The sequence below is a fragment of the Equus przewalskii genome, chromosome 5 (assembly GCF_037783145.1).
Source record: "Equus przewalskii isolate Varuska chromosome 5, EquPr2, whole genome shotgun sequence".
NCBI classification, from domain to species: domain Eukaryota; kingdom Metazoa; phylum Chordata; class Mammalia; order Perissodactyla; family Equidae; genus Equus; species Equus przewalskii.
This window is the reverse complement of record NC_091835.1, coordinates 70,140,645-70,160,495: the sequence shown is the minus strand read 5'-3', so window position 1 is coordinate 70,160,495 and position 19,851 is coordinate 70,140,645. Positions and strand designations below refer to the sequence as shown.

Genomic DNA, 19,851 nt, shown 5'->3' with positions numbered 1-19,851 from the left:
GTGGGTTCCAAAATTCCTTCTAACAGTGGAACTCACTTTCCAAAAGCAGTCCGAGCAGAAAAACAGCACTGAGGGAAAAGGCCGTGGGGCGGGGGCAGAAAGCCCAGTTCTTTCAGCCTCACCTTCATCCTGAGGTAAAGCCAACCTCACGGCTCCAAGGAACCTGGGGAAAAGGCTGCTCTATGACACGCGGGCACACCACTCAGGCTGACACGCTCAGCTTGTTCGGAAGGGCTGCACCGCCCTCTGGTGGTCACTCCACAAAAGTGGAGCCAGGGAGGAGCCCAGGGCCCGCAGCCCAGCACACGCAGCTGCCCTCATGGCTCGAGGACCCAGACTCCCAGGCCTATTACGAGTCTGTATCACACATTTGTCCTCATTTCAATCACTTCCACCGAATGCTGTCCTTTCCCCACTTCATCTGCATCTCTCCCAAATTCAAATTCTCCACGCCCTCCTTGCCTCTTCCGAGTTTAGAAAGGCCCCCTCCCTCACAGACACGTCTTCTCGTGGGGCCCGCCCCTCACTCTTCTACAGCCTCACGGATGCCTACTTCGGGAGCTTAGCTCATCCTGCGGCTCCAGAGCCACTCTCTAGTCAGACAGGTCGAACAGCTCCCGCTCGGCTTTTCTTCTGTCTCTTGGTGACCACCTCTCTTACCTGTGTCTTGGGGACCGAGCCTTTTTCTCTTACTAGGCTGTCAGCTCCAAAGGGGACCCTACAGCACCCAGGACAAGGGATGGTGGCCCCTCAGGGACTGGTAATAACAGCACATAGTAGCATATAAGAGCTGACACGTGCAGAGGGTACCCCTGGGGTCCGCCCCACTGTCAGGAAGCCCTTTCCTAAGGCGAGAAGTCAGGCAGGTGGGAAAGTCGCAGGAGGCGGAGGAGGCTCCTACCTCGTAACTCTGCCACCAGTTGGGGATGTTGGGACGGAGCTTCTGGTCACATACGACCTTTCGCATTTCCTCAATGGAAGGGTCAGAGGGCACTAAGTCGTAATATGGCAGCTGATATTCTTCGTGGACTCCTGAGAGAAAAGGAAAGAAACATCCACTGAGTTAGCAACAGGAGGAAGAGGTTACTCAAACGCCACCACCACCGCCCACACTGTGACCTGGGAACACCACGTCCCACTAAGAGGAGCTAGGGCTCCCTGCAGAGCTTAGCCTGTTCTAGGTGTGGACAAGACACACACCAGATTAGCCAGGAACATCTTTCTCATACCAAAAAGCAAGGAAGCTATCAGAGATTAGTGAGGTCATGTCAAAAGCTATCAACTCAAAAAACTCCCAAGTGGCCAAAGATGAGATAACTCAACAGAAACAAATGTTTTAAATCTACCAGTTCATGATACTAAAGAACCAAAAAAAAAAAGCCCCTCAGTCACATTTGTAGGATGATAGGGAACAATCTCATTATTTGGAACAATTGATAAAGAGATGGAAAGAGTTAAGAATTTTCTCTGCCTTTCCTATTCAAACTATACATCTTGGTAACCAAATAGACAATTAGGAGAAGTTTCTCTTCTAGCTAATACATGACGATTGACAGAAGCACAATATTGGCATTTTTCAACGTCTAATGAATTAGAATTTGGACAATGATCTTCGATGGCCGTTCACATCACAAAAAGAGAGAGAACCGGCGTTATGTGCCTTATAGCAGGAGGATTTTGGGGAAAAAACCCCAAAAACTATGTATACACAATTATAGTTACAAGATGTAACTATCATAGGAAATTCACAGGAACAGAAGAACATGTGAACCTCAGGAAGAGGCAATCAGCAAAATCTAGACAAAAAAAGTTTACAGAACAAACGATCTGGATTCCCCAAAAAAGAAACTGCAGAAGAAAAAAAGTAGAGATGGAGCCTGTGGGTTATAAAGATTTAAGAGGCGTATCAATCAACTGCAGTGATGGACAATACTTGAACCCAGATTTGAACAAACTGTTTAAAAAAAAATCAGGAGACAATTGGGGAAATCTCAACACTGACTGATGTTAAAGGATATTAATTAACGTTCATTTTTTAAAGTGTGGTAATAGTATCATATTTTTTGAAGTCCTTAACTTTTAGAGATACAAACAAATATTTTTCATGATAAAAAGATAACAAAAAAAAAATCCAATGTAACTTTCTCCTGCTTTTTTCCCAGGAAAAGTCCTGCTGTACTGAGCTAAGGGACAGATTTTAAACAGAGGCTGATTTGGTAACTATCTAAGGGGAGTTAGGAACTTCTGCCCCGGCCTCAGCCTGTCGGAGTTCGAACCCTAGGTTATCAGCCCTGTGACTCAGGACAAATCACCTCACCTCTCTGTGACTCCTTTTCTTCATCTGCAAAACAGTGACAATAATAGTACCCACATCACAGGCTTGTAGTAAAGATTAAGTGAGTTTATACATAGCAAGTGGTGAATAAACATCAATATTATTGTTACAGGGGCTGGCCCCGTGGCCGAGTGGTTAAGTTCGCGCGCTCTGCTGCAGGCGGCCCAGTGTTTCGTTGGTTCGAATCCTGGGCGTGGACATGGCACTGCTCATCAAACCACACTGAGGCAGCGTCCCACATGCCACAACTAGAAGCACCCACAACGAAGAATATATAACTAGGTACAGGAGGGGCTTTGGGGAGAAAAAGGAAAAAATAAAATCTTTAAAAATATATATATATATATTATTGTTACATACTTAGGCCCCAATTTCTGGACAGTCGGAGAAAGAAAAAATTAACTTATTCACAGTTTAAGACTTGTGTGGCCAGAGTTTTCTTCACTTGTTTTATCTGTACAAAACGATCAAAGTTTAAGATGCAGAACTTTGTGATGAATACCTGGGTGCTTCCGCCATAATCTGGATCTCACTAAACACACAGATGGAAAAAGGCAGTGATGCACAAAAGGGCTCTGCAGGGGGACCCACCAGTTCTTTCTAAGTCAACCACTCCCTGACCTGGAGCGTCCGCCATCAGAGATCAGCAGCTGAGCGCAGGCTGCTAGCGGTTCCTGACCTGGATCGTGTGGCAGAATACTCAGCAGTCATCGTAAAATACTGATGTACTAAGCTGACGATAAAAAATGTTTTCTGCTAAATCTGATACTATCTTTTACTAGATTCCGACACATATGCACAGTTGTAAATGTCAAAGATTTAAGAAAAAATTATACGAGAAAAACTCATTTTGAGAAAATTCTATGCGTTAACAAGCTTCCTCCAGCAAACTGAGACGTTACCGCCATTGTTTTGTCAATGAAACCCCAGGGCTGCCCAGGAACACGGCCTGAGAGCTGGTGTGTTAGGACATACCGCTTCCCGTGCATGGGAGACCCCTGCACTAGTTCTGTGCTGTCCCACCAGGGCCTTCCCACCCTCTGTGCACCGATAAAGAGAATGCGTTTAAAAAAAAAAAAAGCCAAATGAGCCTCCACGATGGTTACCACAACGTACAACACTATTCAACAAGCCTTAGCGCGGCTGCCTCCAAGGTTCGTCATCTTTCATGAGAACCCTGAGTGCGATGCGGGCCCGGGCACCAGGCATCCGACAGGCTGTAAAAAGAAAGGAGGCAGTAAAAACACCAGCATCCTCGGTGATCAGCATTCTGGACTGGGAGGCAGGAGAAAGAGAAGGTATAAAAGGAAGGTACCTCCAGAATTGCATCTTCGTGCAATCTCCCAATAGACGAGCCCGAGGGCGTAGATATCCGCACACTTGAAGGAGTCGAAGTGCTTCGTGTTGATGGTTTCATCGAGCACTTCAGGGGCCATGTATCTGCAGCAGCAAAGGAAACTCTATCACGCACAGATGACGGCAACGCCTCTCACTCCAAGTGCTGGTTCAGGGGCTCTGCATGTAGGACAGCACCACCCCGAGAAAGCCCCTTGGGGAAGGGACGCTCCACTCTCTTCACTGCAGACTCCCACATGTTCTGGACTTGAATCTACTAATGCTTCAGCACAGGTCTGCTGACACTAGACTACTCCTATTTGTACCTCTATTTTTAAACCATCGAGAGTTATTTCCAGCGTGTTTTGATTTCTTGGCAGAAGTATTTGTGCTGTGGGTGGCAGGGCAGTAACAGCGCATGCTATCTGGTTGCTACTGGGGTCTTGGACTTTATCGAATGCACCCACAGTGACGGGCTGAGGTGAATTTCGAGCGTCCTTTGTTATCTGACCTGACTGCAGATACACGAACACTAATTCCAGAGTCATGAAAGGCCCCTCAGTTAGTCAGTACCACTCGAGCTGCTCCCCCACACAAAGGCAAACCAGGGGTCCCCTCAGGCCTCCCCCAGGGCCTGGGGTGCAATCACTCAGGTGAAAAGGAAGGGAAAAGCAGCAGCGCAGGAGCGCGCTCCCTGAGATTCAGATCAACAGACCTCCTCCTCGGTGCTATCCACACAGTTCTGTCTCCAGCTGCTGAAGTCAGTCCACAATCACAACTCCTTACTTCACCTCGGGGTGAAGTGGGGGGCAGGCCCATAACCCTTAAGAGTGCCCCAGTCTGCACCCTCACCTACATCTGCTCTGGCTTGGCAAACCACGCTCCCTGCCTCCTCAGCGGTCTCTGCATAAGCCACCCCTGCAGGCAGTGCCATTTTCCCTCGTCCCCCAGCCGGCCTGCTGTCCAACCCCCTTCCGAATCTTGCTCCAGATTCTCTTTCTCTGCTGCCTCCCCTGCCAAATACCACCACCATCTACGCGTATTCAGTCCTACGGGGCTGTGCTCTTGGCACCTGTGTCTGTTCAGTGCAAGCCGCACAGTCCCGTGTGGGGAGTGGGCGCTCAACTCCACCTCCTGCTGTCTCAGAGTGAGGACCACACCTCCTTTCCCTACAGGCCCTGCTCCTGAGCAGATGGGACAGGGCACGTGCGGGCAGCTCACTACAAGTGCAGGGCAAGGGCAGAGGCCTTCCTACCGTTTGGTTCCCACCCTCTGGTTTGGGGCAATGTCAATGGTGTCGGTGACCGCGTCATGACGGACAGCCAGGCCCAGGTCTGCGATGGCGCACATGCCGTTTTTCTTCACCAGGATGTTCTTTGACTTCAAGTCTCGATGAGCAATTCCAGGCTTCCCTGGCAGGGAAAGAAACAGGGATCTTTACAGAAAGATAGTATAAATGGTAAAAGCATGGACTGTGCAGCCAGACTGGGTAGGTTCGAGTCCTGGTTTTGCCTCCCACTAACCCATAACCCTGGAGAAGCGACTTAACCCACCTGCACCTCTGTCTTCTCATCCATAAAATAAGACTAAGACCAGTACTTACTTCAGGGGAATGTTGTGAGGATTAAATGCACTCACGGAGGTGAGTAAAGAGCTTAGCAGGGCATGTGTATTAGCTAATATTACTACCAATACCAGCACGACTGCCCTTCCCTGAACGAGTGTGCTCCAGTCCAGAAAAGCTGCCGCGCTGGCGAGGTTCCCAGGAGACTGCTAACATCAGCACAGAGGCTGGCAACAGGACCACACTCGAATGCTGGCTGTCTGTCCCGGTCAGCAAGAGCTGCTGCCCTGGCCGACCAGGATTCAGGGAGCCCAGCCGCCACCCCAACAAGATGCAGGGCCTCAAAGGGCTGATGCTGCCCTCAACCAACAAGGTCGCTCGAGGCGTTGCTCCTCCAGGAAACCTTTTGCGAGGGGTCAGGCCCAGTGTTTTCATCCACCCAGCAGTCTTTGAGCCAGCTGTCCCCAACAATGAGTGTGAAGTGACAAAAGTGAAGCCCCTGCTCGTTAGTCTGGTTAACCGTCTTAGTCCCATTCCTTCCCACATGCGCTGCAGGCTTCTGAGACCTCACTCAATAAACACTGGCTCACCAGCCAACAACTATGCAGGCCATCGAACGACAACTGAACACTTACGTCATGGAGTCCCGGGGGGCTCTGAAGACAGGTGAAAAGAACCCCGAGACACCTCTTGTTCACACTCAAGTAAGGCTGAGACCACAGTTCCCAAGGTCCAGCTCCAGCCTTCTCCATAGAAAGGAGTTCTGGGAGCTGAATCAGGATGGCACAGGCTTCAGGGCTACCCACCTTCCCGGGCCCTCAGCTGGGTCCACTCACCTTGGGTACCCACGATCTCCATGTGCAGGTGCGCCAGCCCACTGGCAGCAGACAAGGCCAGCTTAATCATGCCCTCAATCGTCACGGTGTACCGGTTGAGATAATCGAACAGGGAGCCGTGCTCATGATAGTCCGAGACGAGCCACAGCTGTGTCCAGGTGCCATTATCTGCAGAGGACCACAGAGAGCTCTGGGGAAGGCGTCCCCGCCAGCACAGCGGCCAAGGCGGGAACGAGGAGTGTGCACAGCACCAACCCCAGCCAGGTTCCTGACGCCCACTCCTCGCCTCCACCCCGAGGCTTCCTCTGTGCCCGTTTCACTGACAGCTGTCCACCAGATTCAGGTTCCAGGAAGGACAGAGGAGCATCATCCTTTCTTACACCTGCTCCCTTGTTTCCTGCAGGATTTCCTGCAAGGCTGCAGAATTCTGAACAGTGCTCCATTACGACACCAACTGGAAACTGAGGCACCCAGGAGGAGGGGCAGCTCATGCTCAGGGAAACAGGTAACATCGTGGCTACACTGCTTTGATCCTGACGAGACCTGCTCATCTACTCGTTAGCGACCACGACGAGACTCCACCACTGCCCAGGTCCTCCTCTGCCCCCCAGCACCTTCTCGTGCCGTTTCCTCTCAGCCCCTCACCCTGACCAGGCTATGAGCTCTGCAGAGCAGGAAGGAGCTCCTGCACACAGTACTGCATTCCAGGCCAAAAAACGCTTTTCAAGGCACAAAGAGCACACTTCCAAGGATTCCAAAGAGGTCGTCTCATGCTCAGAAGAGCCAGGGAAAGGTGGAGAGCCCGCACTTTCAAACACCGGGGCGGGGGGGGGGGGGGGGGGGGGCGGCGGGGATGGAATTCGCGGGGGAGAAACCAAAACCTGGTAAACTAATTAGGCTATGCTGCTGTTACCAGGAAGGCTGGAAATTGCATTGGGATCTCCCAAATTCCAGGCTGGTGCTGGTTCCAGGACACTATAATAAATGTATCATGTTAAAAAAGCCAGGACGATTTTCTCCTCCTGCGGCCCTAATGTGAGTTCTGACAGCCAGCTTCCTACTCACACGAGTGGCCAGAATCAATAAAGGGAGCAGCTCCTGGAAAAGTACCAATGTTGTCTTCTCTGCTGTGAACAAGGTCCACCCGACACCCCTCTCCCACGCCCGCCAGGCGAGGTCTTGAGGACCCGGGCAACAAGCCACAAGGGAAGGCATCTCCTGATCCTTTAGAATATTCACTCTTCCCTTTCTTCCCTTGTGTACGAGTCCAAGACTCTTCAGCTTGGGGGCAGCTGAGGCCACTCCAACCCCCCCCCAGCCACATGAGGAACGAGCAGTCTGCTGTTTTGTAGGAAGGAAAAATATTTAGCGCCCTCTGTAGGCTGTGCAGATCTTCACTTCTCGAAGTCACTGCCCCAGGAGCAAACTGTGTCGTGGCTGCCAGAGACGCTTCTGAAACGTAAACCCATCAGCTCGTCGTCCTCCTGACTCGCGTGCACCACCTGCCACGTGCCTGCTGTCCCCTCTTCCTGAGAGCGGTGAGGGCAGGGCCTATGTCATGATCTCACGTGTGATAATCCAAGCAGCTGGCAGAAGTCCTGAGCCACAGCAGTCAATAAATGCTACTGAATTAATGAATGAAATTTCCCTTACTACCCACTATCTCACAATAGAACACAGTCCTCTCAAAGAATCCCTTCAGGGGCCAGCCTCGTGGTATAGTGATTAAGTTCACGTGCTCCACTTCAGTGGCTCGGGGTTTGCGGGTTCACATCCCAGGCATGGACCTACGCACTACTCATCAAGCCATGCTGTGGCAGTGTCCTACATACAAAATAGAGGAAGACTGGCACAGATGTTAGCTCAGGGACAATCTTCTTCAAGCAAAAAAGAGGTAGATTAGCAACAGATGTTAGCTCAGCACCAATCTTCCTCACCAAAAGAAAAAAAAAAAGAAAAGCCCTTCACAATCTGGCCCCCACTACCTCTCTGACCCATCCTGCTGTCACACAGCCATGCCAAGTTACTGGCAGGTTCCCAAACACACCTCTTTTGTGTGTGTGTGTGTGTGTGTGTGTGAGGAAGATTGACCCTAAGCTAACATCTGTGCCAGTCTTTCTCTATTTTATGTGGGTCACTGCGACAGCACAGCCTAATGAGTGGTGCTAGGTCTGTGCCGGGATCCGAACCTGTGAACTCTGGGCCGCTGAAGTGGACCGCACAAACTTAACCCACCACACCACTGGGCCGGCCCAACACACCTCACCTTTGTACATGAATCTAGAGTGCCCCTCTCACTAGTTTTTCTTCCTGACCAACTCCTGCCACCTCTGCCTCAAGCTCAGGTGTGACCTCTCGGACCCCCATTGCACCCCCAATTTGTGCTCACTAGAACAGGTGGTTGTTTGGTTACTTCCCACAATCAATCATTAATTTACTCGTCTCTTTGCTAGTCAGGGAGGTCCTCAGGAACGAGGACATGCTGGGCACACAAGAGAGATTCACAAACTAAAGCAACACTAGAGGGAGAAGAGGAGGAAATAAGGGGCTTCCGGAACCAGCAGGCCAAAGGCTGAGCCCAAGGCCATGAGGCAGCAGGTCGGGCAGCACGTCGGGGGAGGCAGGCTGTCGCTCAGCTGCTGCTCCAGGCAGAGCTGGGTTTGCTGCTGGCGCGTCACAGAACGTGGATGACACGCTCTTCTGGGGCCATCCCTTCCAGGCAGGGGATGAGGCCACAATTCCTCATTCCAGTTGTTTTCAAGGAAAACTTATTGGAGGCCCTGCAGGGACTACCCTGAGGCGGGCTCGGGAGCGTCGGGGAAGGAAAGCGGGCAGGTAGGGAGAGGCCTTTATCTCGTTTATCTGCTCAATAACCGCTGGCTTGCTTGAGAACCTGGGTTTCTACACAAGCTTTGCGCAGAAGACACGTTTGAAGACTGTCACCTCATTCAGAGTCTCTACGGGCGACAACTCTGAAGGCAAACAGAGCTGGCTGTCCCACAGCTGTCCCGCATCCCCAGTTGCCCTTCCCTCTGGGCTACTGTGGGCTTTGGGATCCCCTGGATCCAAACCGAGCCCTTTACCTTTGTTGTCGGCAGCGATGAAGCCAAGGATGTTTTCGTGGCGCAGCATGACCGTCTGGTATATCTCGGCTTCCCGGAACCAAGACCGCTCTTCACGAGAAGAGAAGATCTTCACAGCCACATCACCACCCCTCCAGCGGCCGCGCCACACTTCTCCGAACCGGCCCTTGCCAATGATCTCCTGTAAGACGATGGTTCGGGCCACTGTGCGCTGGACAAAAAGGGGCAACCCTGTGGGTGGAAGAAAGAGGAGAGCTGATGCAGTACACCTGCTAAACGTTGCACCTCTCACTCTCACTGATACGCTGGCACAGCCCTCCCCACCGGCCTCATTCTACACGGGTCCAGGACCATGGAGAGCTGCGGCCGCCTGTAGCACGTCCAGGTAATCCAGGCAGCCAGCAACCAGGCCAGTGAACGCAGAAAGGGAAATGCGTACCATTAGCTGTTCCTGATCTAAGCGATTTCTCCTCTAAGCTGGGACGGATGACAGATTGAATATAAATGCCTGACCACATTTACCAACTCTGCAGCTAGCTTCCTGCAGGCCAATCCACCCACACCTGCTTTATGCTGATGGAGGAGGAAAGAGGGCAGAGAAGACAAAGTGGGAGCTTGAGCGCTGGGAGCCGCCTTCTGGCTGCTCTGCTCATCGGCCACGAGAGGGCAGTGCTGTGCGGCCCATGGAAGCCAGACAGTGGTCCGAGCACACAAGGCCCCCACCCCTTTCCAGAGATCAAGTCCTGCTGGGGGTGGAGCTCCAGATGTAGACCAGGACCACCCACGCTTATTCTAGGACAGCTTCTACTGTCTTTATAGCACCCATTTATTGCCTCGTGTGACCCATTCACAGTCTCCGATCTATCCAACCACCTCTCCATCATGAGCGACTCTGAACTCGCACCCCCTCTCCCTGGCCAATCAAACAAACATGCTCCTAATCCCTCCACCGTTGTGTGGACGTGAGCTCCCATTCACCGTGCAGACACCCATCAGGCAGATACTGTTGTTACCCCAACTACAGATGAGAGATCTCAGGCTCATAGGGGAGGTTAAGCAACTCATTTGAACTGAGACCAGCAGTAAGTGGCAAAGCAGGGATTAAAATCTAGGACTGTCTGACTCCAGAGTTTATGCTTTTAACTACAACAGTACAGAACCACCAAAACATTTCCCAAAGTAGACCCCTCCTCGCCACCCACTCTGTGCCTGTCCTAATTCTGGCCCTTCTGTAAGACCTCCAACCGGCCTTTCCGCCTCCCTCACCCTGCTCCTGCCCTGCACACCCACACACGGCCCCGCCTCGCCGGCCTCCCTAACAGGAGGCTGGTAAATGAATGAATTCATCCTCCACACCACGGCCAGAATTCCTTCCACAAGAAAATATGAAGCTGTTTTCCCACACGAAGACTTTCAGTAGCTGCCTCGCCCCTCAGGGGGTACAGCATGGCACCCACTGTGCTCTCTGCCTGGGCCAGCCAGCCGCTCCTGCTCTGGGGCCACTTGCCAGCTGCCATTCCCCAGACACACGCTGAACTTTCATGGGTTTTCCTTGGCCTGGAATGTTCCCTGCCCTCTTACCTCCCTAAAAACTTCCAACTCAAGTCTTCGAGACCCCTTTAAACCTGTCCTCCCTTGTGAGACCCCTGCCAGAAATCCCCGTCTCTCCCAGCCGACCCTGGCTCAGCCCCTTCCTCCTCTTTGTTTACTCGCATCCCTCAGAGGATGGTCCACAGAGATTTGTCGGTGTGGCTCAAAAGTCACACAAGCAGCAAGGACTTATTACTTCAAATCCACAGTATTAAAACTCCAACACCTTGGAAGCTCCTGACATTCTGAATTAAAAGTGGACTAAACCATCCAGAGAGAAACAGGTATTAATGATGTTACTCTAGATGACTAAGTAACCGCATGGACCTTCCCTAGCCTCAGCTAGTCCTGATCTTAAAAAAAAGACTCCAGAAAACCTGAGCTACCCTCCTCTAGCAGCAAATCAAGTCACAGAGTCAGTCACGCAGTTCTAACCACTGCCCTACCTCTTTCAGCAAAGAACAAGCCATATATTTTCTGTCTTCCTAAAAATATGCAGCTTTTAAATATATCCATCACTTTGGCACTCTCTACTGCAGAGCTTAATAAAGGCAAAACCACTGAAATTCAGGAGATGTCACAGCTCAAAGTACTCCGTGTGTGCAAGGAGGAACGTCTGGCCATGACTGATGGCATAATTCCCCTAGAGAATAGTCTTGTCACATGGCAAGGAAACATACATAACATGCATGGAAATGCCACAAATATGATTCTGTATGTTTTAGCTAGAATGGCAACAGTGACCTTTGCGGGTGATTTTTTTACAAGAACAGAATATCACCATCACTAAAGTAATTGTTTATCTTCATAAAAAGACTCTTCTGAAGTCACGTTCACATTTAACAGCTAGCTGAGCTATACCCTGAGACCTGAACAACCCAATTCCTTTTATCCTAAATGCTGGTCTCACATCAAGGTCCACTGTTGGGTTCGGTTCCCTCATCTAAGAAAGACTTGGTTATCAACAGGCAGTGCAGGAAATGGTGCTGACGCCATGCTGGAACCCAGAGCTGCCTTTATTTTAACCCCCACCAAAAAACCCCTGGGCAACTGGTACCAGTCAATGATTCACCAAGCACCAGCTCTCAGCTTTACTCAGCGTCCTTAAACTCCCCTTGGGGCTGCTCGGAGATCAATGATTAGCTGTCACCGCCTCATAGGAAGCCGACGCTCTCCTGTTTCTCAAAAGGGGCCCTTACATTGAGCACTCCACTGCTCAGGTGGAACCAGGTGAATTTTAATAGATGTACAGGTACAAGACTCGAAGAGTGGCAGGGTTTCTGGAATGGAGAGATTCGCACTTGACCTTTGGAATCTGGGGAATGAAAGATTTTCTGTGAACCCATTATCTTATCTTATTGCATATCAGACTCCAAAAGAAGGGGAATTATGAAACCAAATGACTCAGAGCTGGTAGAAACAAGTGCAAGGCCAGGCCTCCTCTGTAAACGCAGAAGCAGGGATGAAGGCCCACAGCAGACACGCCGCCTGAGGAACTCGGTACCTGAGCCAGACCCTGACGTGGAGAGATCGTAGACGAGATCCTGGAGCGTCTTGTCCTTGGAGAGACACATCTCACATGAGGGATCTTCCATGTCCAGTCTCTGGCGGTTGTGATAGACGCGCTGATGATAGTTAATGACAAGGAAAACAATGATGATGATGAGAAACAGGAGGAACACCGGGCCGGCAATAATGCCTACCAGCTCCACGGGGCCCCACATGGAAGGGTGCTCAGGCTCCTTGAGGTGACCTGGGTCGAGTGAGAGAGGAGAGGGAAAGAACAAAGAGTAAAACAAGGGAAGGCTGTGGGCTTGTTTACCCCCAACCCTGCTCCAAGTGCCGATGCCCTTCCCTCTCCGTGGGTTCACGGTGCCCTGGATCTTTCTGGTCTGCCTGGAAGCTCTCAAATTCAAACCTCTCTAGTTAAGGTGTCCTTTGCAACAGTCAAGCCACAACCCACTTTGTAATTTCACAGCATTTCATGGGACCATTCCCTCCTCAGCGCCCCCAGACACATGCCAGGGTCTACTCTTCCACTTACAACAGCTCCTTTAAGCTCTGCCCATCTCTCTCCTTCTACTCTGACCTCCCCAGTAACGTCATCTAAACAGCAGACATGCAAAGGGGTGGCATCTAATACTTCTCAGTCTCCATCACTGTCCTCCTCTTATTCTAGCCCCTCTTCCCATTTTGCTGTCACCCTCACCCCAGCAGCTGCCTTCACACGGCTCTGGGGCTGTCTCCTTTGGGATCAGTCCCATACCCTCCCGTGCGGACTACTGCCTGGCTCCTCCACTCCTCACCAGCTGCCTATGGCTGCTCAGTCACCATCCAAAACGCAGCTTTCACCTCTGGGACCAACCTGATGATCTGTCTCCCTATCCTCTAATCCACACATCTGACTTGAGAGGAACCCCATCCCTTGTCACCTTGGGGAACTGTTTATCTATCATCAGACCAAGGGAATGAGGAAGAGCAGAGAAGGACAAATGACGTGGGTGCCCTACCTCCAAGAGGAGCCAATAGTCCGACAAGGGTGTCACTCACCACTGGGCACCCTCAGGTCGATCCTGTTGCAGAAGTCAGTGTAGCAGCAGTGGGTGTTACGCAGGTCTTCGGAGCTCAGGCAGTAGAAGGGCTTCCCGGCGGGGACCAGCTCCACTTTGGGGATGCAGGTGCGCACGTGGTGCTCCATCCCATCCAGGTTGAAAATGGAGACCATGCAGGCCCCATCTGTTTCACACGTGTAGTTGGCCTGTAGGCAGCTGGTGCACGCACACAGCAGAGCTGCAGGGAAGGTGGAATGCACAATAACATCAATGGTGAGAACTGACCCCAGGTCCTTTTCCAGACTTACAATATAATCCCTTAGCATACTTGACGCTCCAAAGCAAGGTGCTTTTATAGACAACTGAAGAGGATATCGTCAATTGGGCACATTTTTACCTGTTTATTCAGCTCACAAACAAGCCTTGCCGGCCCCCCATCTTCCTCTAAGTGCTCTCTATCACGCCTATGAGAAATAGAGAAACTAGCTTTTGAACTTAGCCTTAGACTTATTATAAATTATTCTGTGGCTGGGAAAGAAGTTTTCCTTTAAATTTAGATGCCTGAGGATGAAAGGAAGGCACCTTCCCTTTGGAGAATATAGGACACCGCCTCCCCGCCCCCATCCAAACCACCTAGGGTTCCTCGGAGCCATCATCGGCCCCATCTCCGCAGGCACTAGGCCCGCCCACGGTTTCCTGAATGCAGTATGCCGGCTCTCACACATTCTTCTGCTGCAATGCTTTTTTCCTGGCTAATTCTTATAAATCCTTTAAAATTCAGCTTAAACGTCACTTCCTTTGAAACGCTTCCCCTGACTAGTCCAACATCATCCACGGCTGGTGCTCCTCTCAAAGCATACCCCCGCAAAGAGGATGATATTAGCGCCCCCTCCTACGGTTATTGAGAGGATTAGACGAGCTAATGCATAAAAAGTGCTCCATAAATTCAACCCACTCTGAAGGGCCCTGGATATCACTTTAAAAATATAACATATATATATATATATATATATATATTTTTTTCAAATAGGTTGTGTGTGCAATGGTCTCTGGGACTGAGTTTTGCTAGGCGTGTATTACACATAAGTGTGCGCTGTTGACAGGAAATTACCGTAAATGAATTTGGCGCCTCGGAAAGCCAGTTCGGCAGCCCTGGAATCTGAAATCCTTTATTTATCCGTCTAACAAGAATAGCGCAGACAGCAGCAGTTGGTCCTCCCCAACACTGTCTCCCACAGGCCTAACCTAGCCCTGACCTCTTCGGATGGGCAGGAGTATGGCTGTGGCCATGACGAGACTTCAGTTGGGACCCACAGTGCTGAAAGAAGCATTCGCCGATCAGGGGCAGAGGTGACAGGGCCCACCCGAGCCTCAGACTGGACACTAAGTGAATGCGATCTGGATACCCAGTGGGAATATGCTCAGACTGGGGCCCCTGGAGAAGAGATGTCGATGACCAGCCCCATGACAAACCAGCCTGTCGCAACTCACCCTCCAGGCTGTCAACGGTCTATCTTGGTCTCTCCCTCCAATACACTGGAAGGCATCTCTTGGCTTTTCAAACCCAAAGAGAGATTCTAAATATCTCAGTGTCCAACCCCTCCTTCCTCAGGCTCTCTATAAATGTCACAATCCCCGGCCATTCCCACCCAAGCAACAAAGGAGAGACGGCGCTGGCAGGTAACGGACAGTGTGGAGCTGCGCTCTCGCCAGTCGCGTTTTCTCCCCGAGTTTGACCAGACCCCTTTCTCCCGGGAGACTTCCAAAACGCGTAGCTCCTGCCGGAGGGTCAGGCAGTTACACTTTCGAGGCAGGGCATTTAACCAGGTGCCCTGCGGACTAGGATCCAAGCCATAAAGGGAATTTTAAAAGCAGATTCGTCCTAAATTTCGATTCCAACCCTTTTAGACACAAGAAAGACTAAGGAACCTCCTCATTTTTCCTCCCAAATACCTTGATTTGCTCCTCTCTCACTCTTCTGGCTAACTTAAATTTACTTCTGAATCTCAGCACACTGGATCCAAACCTCTTTTACTCACACTGGAGTCCTGACTGTTAATCCAAGAAAACTAATGCCCACGCCCCCTGGTGTCCGTGGGGACATTCAGGCACAAAGGGGTTCCCCGTGGACTGCACCCCTCTCCATACATGTGCCATGGTGTCCAGCAAAGAGAACAGCAACGGGTCTATTTTGGGAAGCAAGACGGGAAAACGAACAACTCCAAGAGGGCTATTCTGAGCACAGTGGGACACGCAGGCCAGACCCGCAGCCGCCTTTCGAAAAAAAGCTCACTTCAGAGTCGGTCAACTAGCAGACAGGAGAGCCAGAACCTTTGGCTCCAGATACTGATTCTCCTTTCGTTGGTTCACGGCCTCTTTCACAGTGATTCATTCTGGAGAACGAACACACCCACACGTGGCTCATTATTTTTGGGAAGTACTTAAACAATCTTGGTGTAAGACAGGAAAGAACAAAAGTGGTGAAATCTGCTAGACGGGACGAAGAGCGGAACTGGGAGCAGGGCCATGCGGGTTTGTGATAAGAGACTGGGCAAGTCCCTGGATCTCTCTGAGCCTCAGCGGGTCAACCAGAAAATACCATTTCGCTTACAGAGATGGTAAGAGGACAAGCCAAACATCCGCCTAGTGCTGTGGGGACTCTGAGAAAGCCTCTCTCTGCACTTATCTGTGCACATCTCTGCAGTTCACAGAACGAGTGAGGAGTCTGAAGAAGATCCATTTTAAGATAACCCTCACCACTGCCCACGCCCCAGAGGAGGTTCCCTTACTATCACTAGAGTCACAGTGGGCTGTCACGGCAGGGACAGGCCCGAAAGACCCAAGCCTCAAATGTCAGCTCTCCCACTAATCAGACGACCTTGAGCAAGTCAGTGACCTCCCTGCACCCGGTGTCCCAATCTGCAAAGTGGGGCTGTTAACAATTACTTCAGAGGACTACGTAAGAATTACACGAAATAATATATTTAAATAGTGCTCAGCAAACTGGTGCTTGATACATTTTAACCCCTCCTCTCAACGTAAAACGCAAACAAACACGCACGCATGAACTGTGTCTCTTTAACTACTAATTAGGAAGTGGCAAGTTACGGCAAGACCACAGCAAGGAGGTGCTGTGGGGGACTCTGCTCTGCCGGTAAGTGGCCGTGTGGCTTTGGGCAAGTCACGCAACCCACCGGACCTCGTTTATCTCCTGATTAACCAGCAAGAAGGGACCGGACTAGATGACCTCTAAAATCCTCCAGCTGAAAACTGAACCGAGCTTCCTTTTAAATTCACATTGTTTAGATCACTGATCCAACACTGGGAAGTTCTGCTTTAAATTTTATATACCTTTTTCTGCATTTTAAACACAGACATCAGGGCTAGTTTTCTGTTAATATTCATTTTTCATTGAAACTAAATAAATGATGATTACAAAAAAATCTCAATTTACTGTAAATTTACTCTTAAGACTACATCACAAACCTAATTTTGATTTCTTTGAAAGCTAAATCTGGGCTAATGATAGCAGCCATTCGTGTGATCTGTTTCACACTGACTCACCAGGTGAATCGGTCCACATGCAGCTATAAACAAGACACACCTAAAACTCTCCAGACTCCACAACCAAAGAGTTACGCGGGAGAAACAGCATAATCAGGAAAACCAATCACAGAGGACCAACCAAATCACTCTACACACAAGCTGGTTAAACAGTGGTCAGGACAAGGGGCAAGCCCGGTGGTGCAGTGGGTAAGTCCCTGCACTCCACTTCAGTAGCCCGAGGTTCATGGGTTCGGATCCTGGAGCAGACCTAGCACCACTCCTCAAGCCACACTGCAGCAGCATCCCACATAAAATAGAGGAAGACTAGCACGGATGTTAGCTCAGTGACAATCTTCCTCTCTCACACACACACACAAGTGGTCAGGACGATAATTCCTGCCAGCCCAGCTTTTGTTATTAACAAGTCAGTCAAACCTGAACCAAAGACAAAACCACTTTGGCAGGATTTGAACATGGTACCAAAACACGATTAGCACGTGGTCTGTAGTAGCATGTAAATACAAATTTGATTTACGAGAGAGGCTGTGTTCTGAGGAAGGCTGACAAGCCCCGACCTGGGCAGAGTGTCCAGCTGCATGTTATGGGGGCACTAACACAGCCAGGTCTCGGCAAAGATGACCTCACTGCAGAGGGGCACTGGAGCGGGTTGGGTCTGCTCTCTGACCCACTGCACACACTGGGTGGACACTCAATGAGACCCGGCTCCCTGAGAATTCCCAAGGACCACCATACAGGGCTAACCTTAAGGCCACTCAGCCCAGTCTCCTGCCTCAGACCACATCCCAGAGACAGGGTGTGGGAGAGCACAGGGCAGTGGCACCAGCCTCAGAAGGCAGGAGGCATGCCGTCTGTCCTGGAAGGCAGAGGCCCACAAGAGTTCTAAAATGGCTTAAGATGGGCCGGCCCCGTGGCTGAGTGGTTAAGTTTGCATACCCTGCTTTGGCAGCCCAGGGTTTCGCTGGTTCGGATCCTGGGTGCAGACATGGCACCACTCGTCAGGCCATACTGAGGCAGCGTCCCAAACAGCACAACCATAAGGACCTGCAACTAGAATATACAACTATGTACTGGGGGGCTTTGGGGAGAAGAACAAGAAAAAAAAAAGACTGGTAACAGATGTTAGCTCAAGGCAAATCTTTAAAAAATATATATATATAAAATGGTTTATGTCTACAGTATTCCTGATTTTCAGCTTCTATGAATTGCCCCTCAGGGATAATAAGATCATCTCGTGGAGCACTGGCCTGTTGATGTACACCACACTGTCTCCTCCAGACTTCCCTGGGCCCCCTTCTAGTCCTACGGTGTCCGAGGCTAGTGCCCAAGCCAGCCTGCACCACCCTTGCCCTTCATGACTTTACAACTTGATCATAAACTGCCTCTCAGCCCTCAGCCCTCCAGATGACAGCATCCATCAGACAGGCCAAACTGACAAGGGCCTATTACAACCCATGATTATTTTAATTCTTCTTCCCCAGACCTTATCCAAACCCCCTACAGCTTCCTTAGGATAGAACAAAGACCACGACTCTATACAACTCTGTGATCCTGAATGGCCAAAATGATCTGAGAAAAAACAAAAAAGGAACGAAGTTAGAGAACTCACACTTCCTGATCTCAAAACTTACTACAAAGCCACAGTTATCAAAATAGTGTAGTACTGGCATGAGTATAGACATATAAATCAAGGAATAGAATTGAGAGTCCAGAAACAGACCTATACAAACAAACCTATAGATCTGTAATCAACTGATTTTTGACAAGAGTGTCTAGTACATTCAGGGGGAAAGACTAGTCTTCAACAAATGGTGCTGGACAACTGGATATCCACATGCAAAAGAAAGAAGTTGGACCCTTACTTTACACCATATACAAAAATTAACTCAAAATGGATCAAAGACCTAAATATAAGAGCTAAAACTTTTAAAAACAAAACAGAGGTAAATCTTAGTGACCTGGGATTTGGCAGTGGTCTCTTAAGTATCACACCAAAAGCACAAGCAACAAAGAAAAACAGATAAACTGTCCTTCATCAAAATTTAAAACTTTTGTGCATCAAAGGAAAACATCAAGAGAGTGAAAAGACAACCTACAGAATGGGAAAAAATATTTGCAAATCACATATCTAATAATGGTCTAATATCCAGAATATGTAAAGAACTCTTACAACTCAATGACAATAAAAAACAACTAAAAAATAGGCAAAGGACTGGAACAGACATTTCTCCAAAGAGGATACACAAATGGCCAACACGCATGTGGAAAGATGTCCAACAAATGCAAATGAACTTGAAATTTAAATGCAAATCAAAACTACAATGAGATACCACTTCAGAGTCACATATGAAAATAACAAGTGACAAGTGTAGGTGAAGACTTAGAGAAACTGGAATGCTCACACATTGCTGGGAGGATTGTAAAATGGTGCAGCCACTGCAGACCACAGTTTGATGGTTCCTTGATAAGTTGAACATTGAATTACCATATAATGCAGCAATTCCACTCCTAGGTACGTATCCAAAAGATTCAAAACGAGTGTTCAAACAAAAATATGTACACCAATGTTTACAAAAGCACTACTCACAAGAGTCAAGAGGTGGACACGACCTAAATGTCCATCAAATAATGAACAGATAAACAAAACGTAGTATATTCACAGGATGGAGTATTATTCAGCCATAAAAATGCATAAACTACTGATATATACTACAATATGGATGAACTTTGAAAACATTATGTTAAGTGAAAGAAACCACATGTTGTATGATTCCATTTATACTAAACATCTGGAAAGCGTATTAGAGGTTGTCAGGGGCTGCGGCGGGGGGAGGACGGGGAGTGACTGTTTGATGGGTTACAGGTTTCCTTTGGGGTAAAGAAAAAGTTGTGGAACTAGACAGGGCTGATGGTTCACATAACGTTATGAAGGTACTCAATGCCACTGAATTGTACACTGTAAATGGTTAAAAATGACAAATTTTGTTACATG

General features: G+C 49.5%; 1 protein-coding gene across 4 annotated transcripts in view; it reads right to left on the bottom strand.

Annotated features, from left to right (window-relative positions):
* ACVR1B (activin A receptor type 1B) overlaps window positions 1-19,851 on the bottom strand; it is a 40,795-nt gene that overhangs the window by 10,754 nt on the left and 10,190 nt on the right. For 2 of the 4 annotated variants that reach the window (XM_070619559.1, XM_070619558.1), the window contains exons 2-8: window positions 13,294-13,533; window positions 12,248-12,496; window positions 9,154-9,384; window positions 6,071-6,238; window positions 4,926-5,082; window positions 3,651-3,775; window positions 902-1,032 (exon numbers count right to left, since the gene is read on the bottom strand). In XM_070619559.1, the coding sequence (XP_070475660.1) occupies window positions 902-1,032; window positions 3,651-3,775; window positions 4,926-5,082; window positions 6,071-6,238; window positions 9,154-9,384; window positions 12,248-12,496; window positions 13,294-13,533 (1,301 nt within the window). Of the gene's footprint in view, window positions 1-901; window positions 1,033-3,650; window positions 3,776-4,925; window positions 5,083-6,070; window positions 6,239-9,153; window positions 9,385-12,247; window positions 12,497-13,253; window positions 13,534-19,851 lie in introns of all 4 variants that reach the window. The other 2 variants (XM_070619560.1, XM_070619561.1) reach the window with 2 other exon arrangements.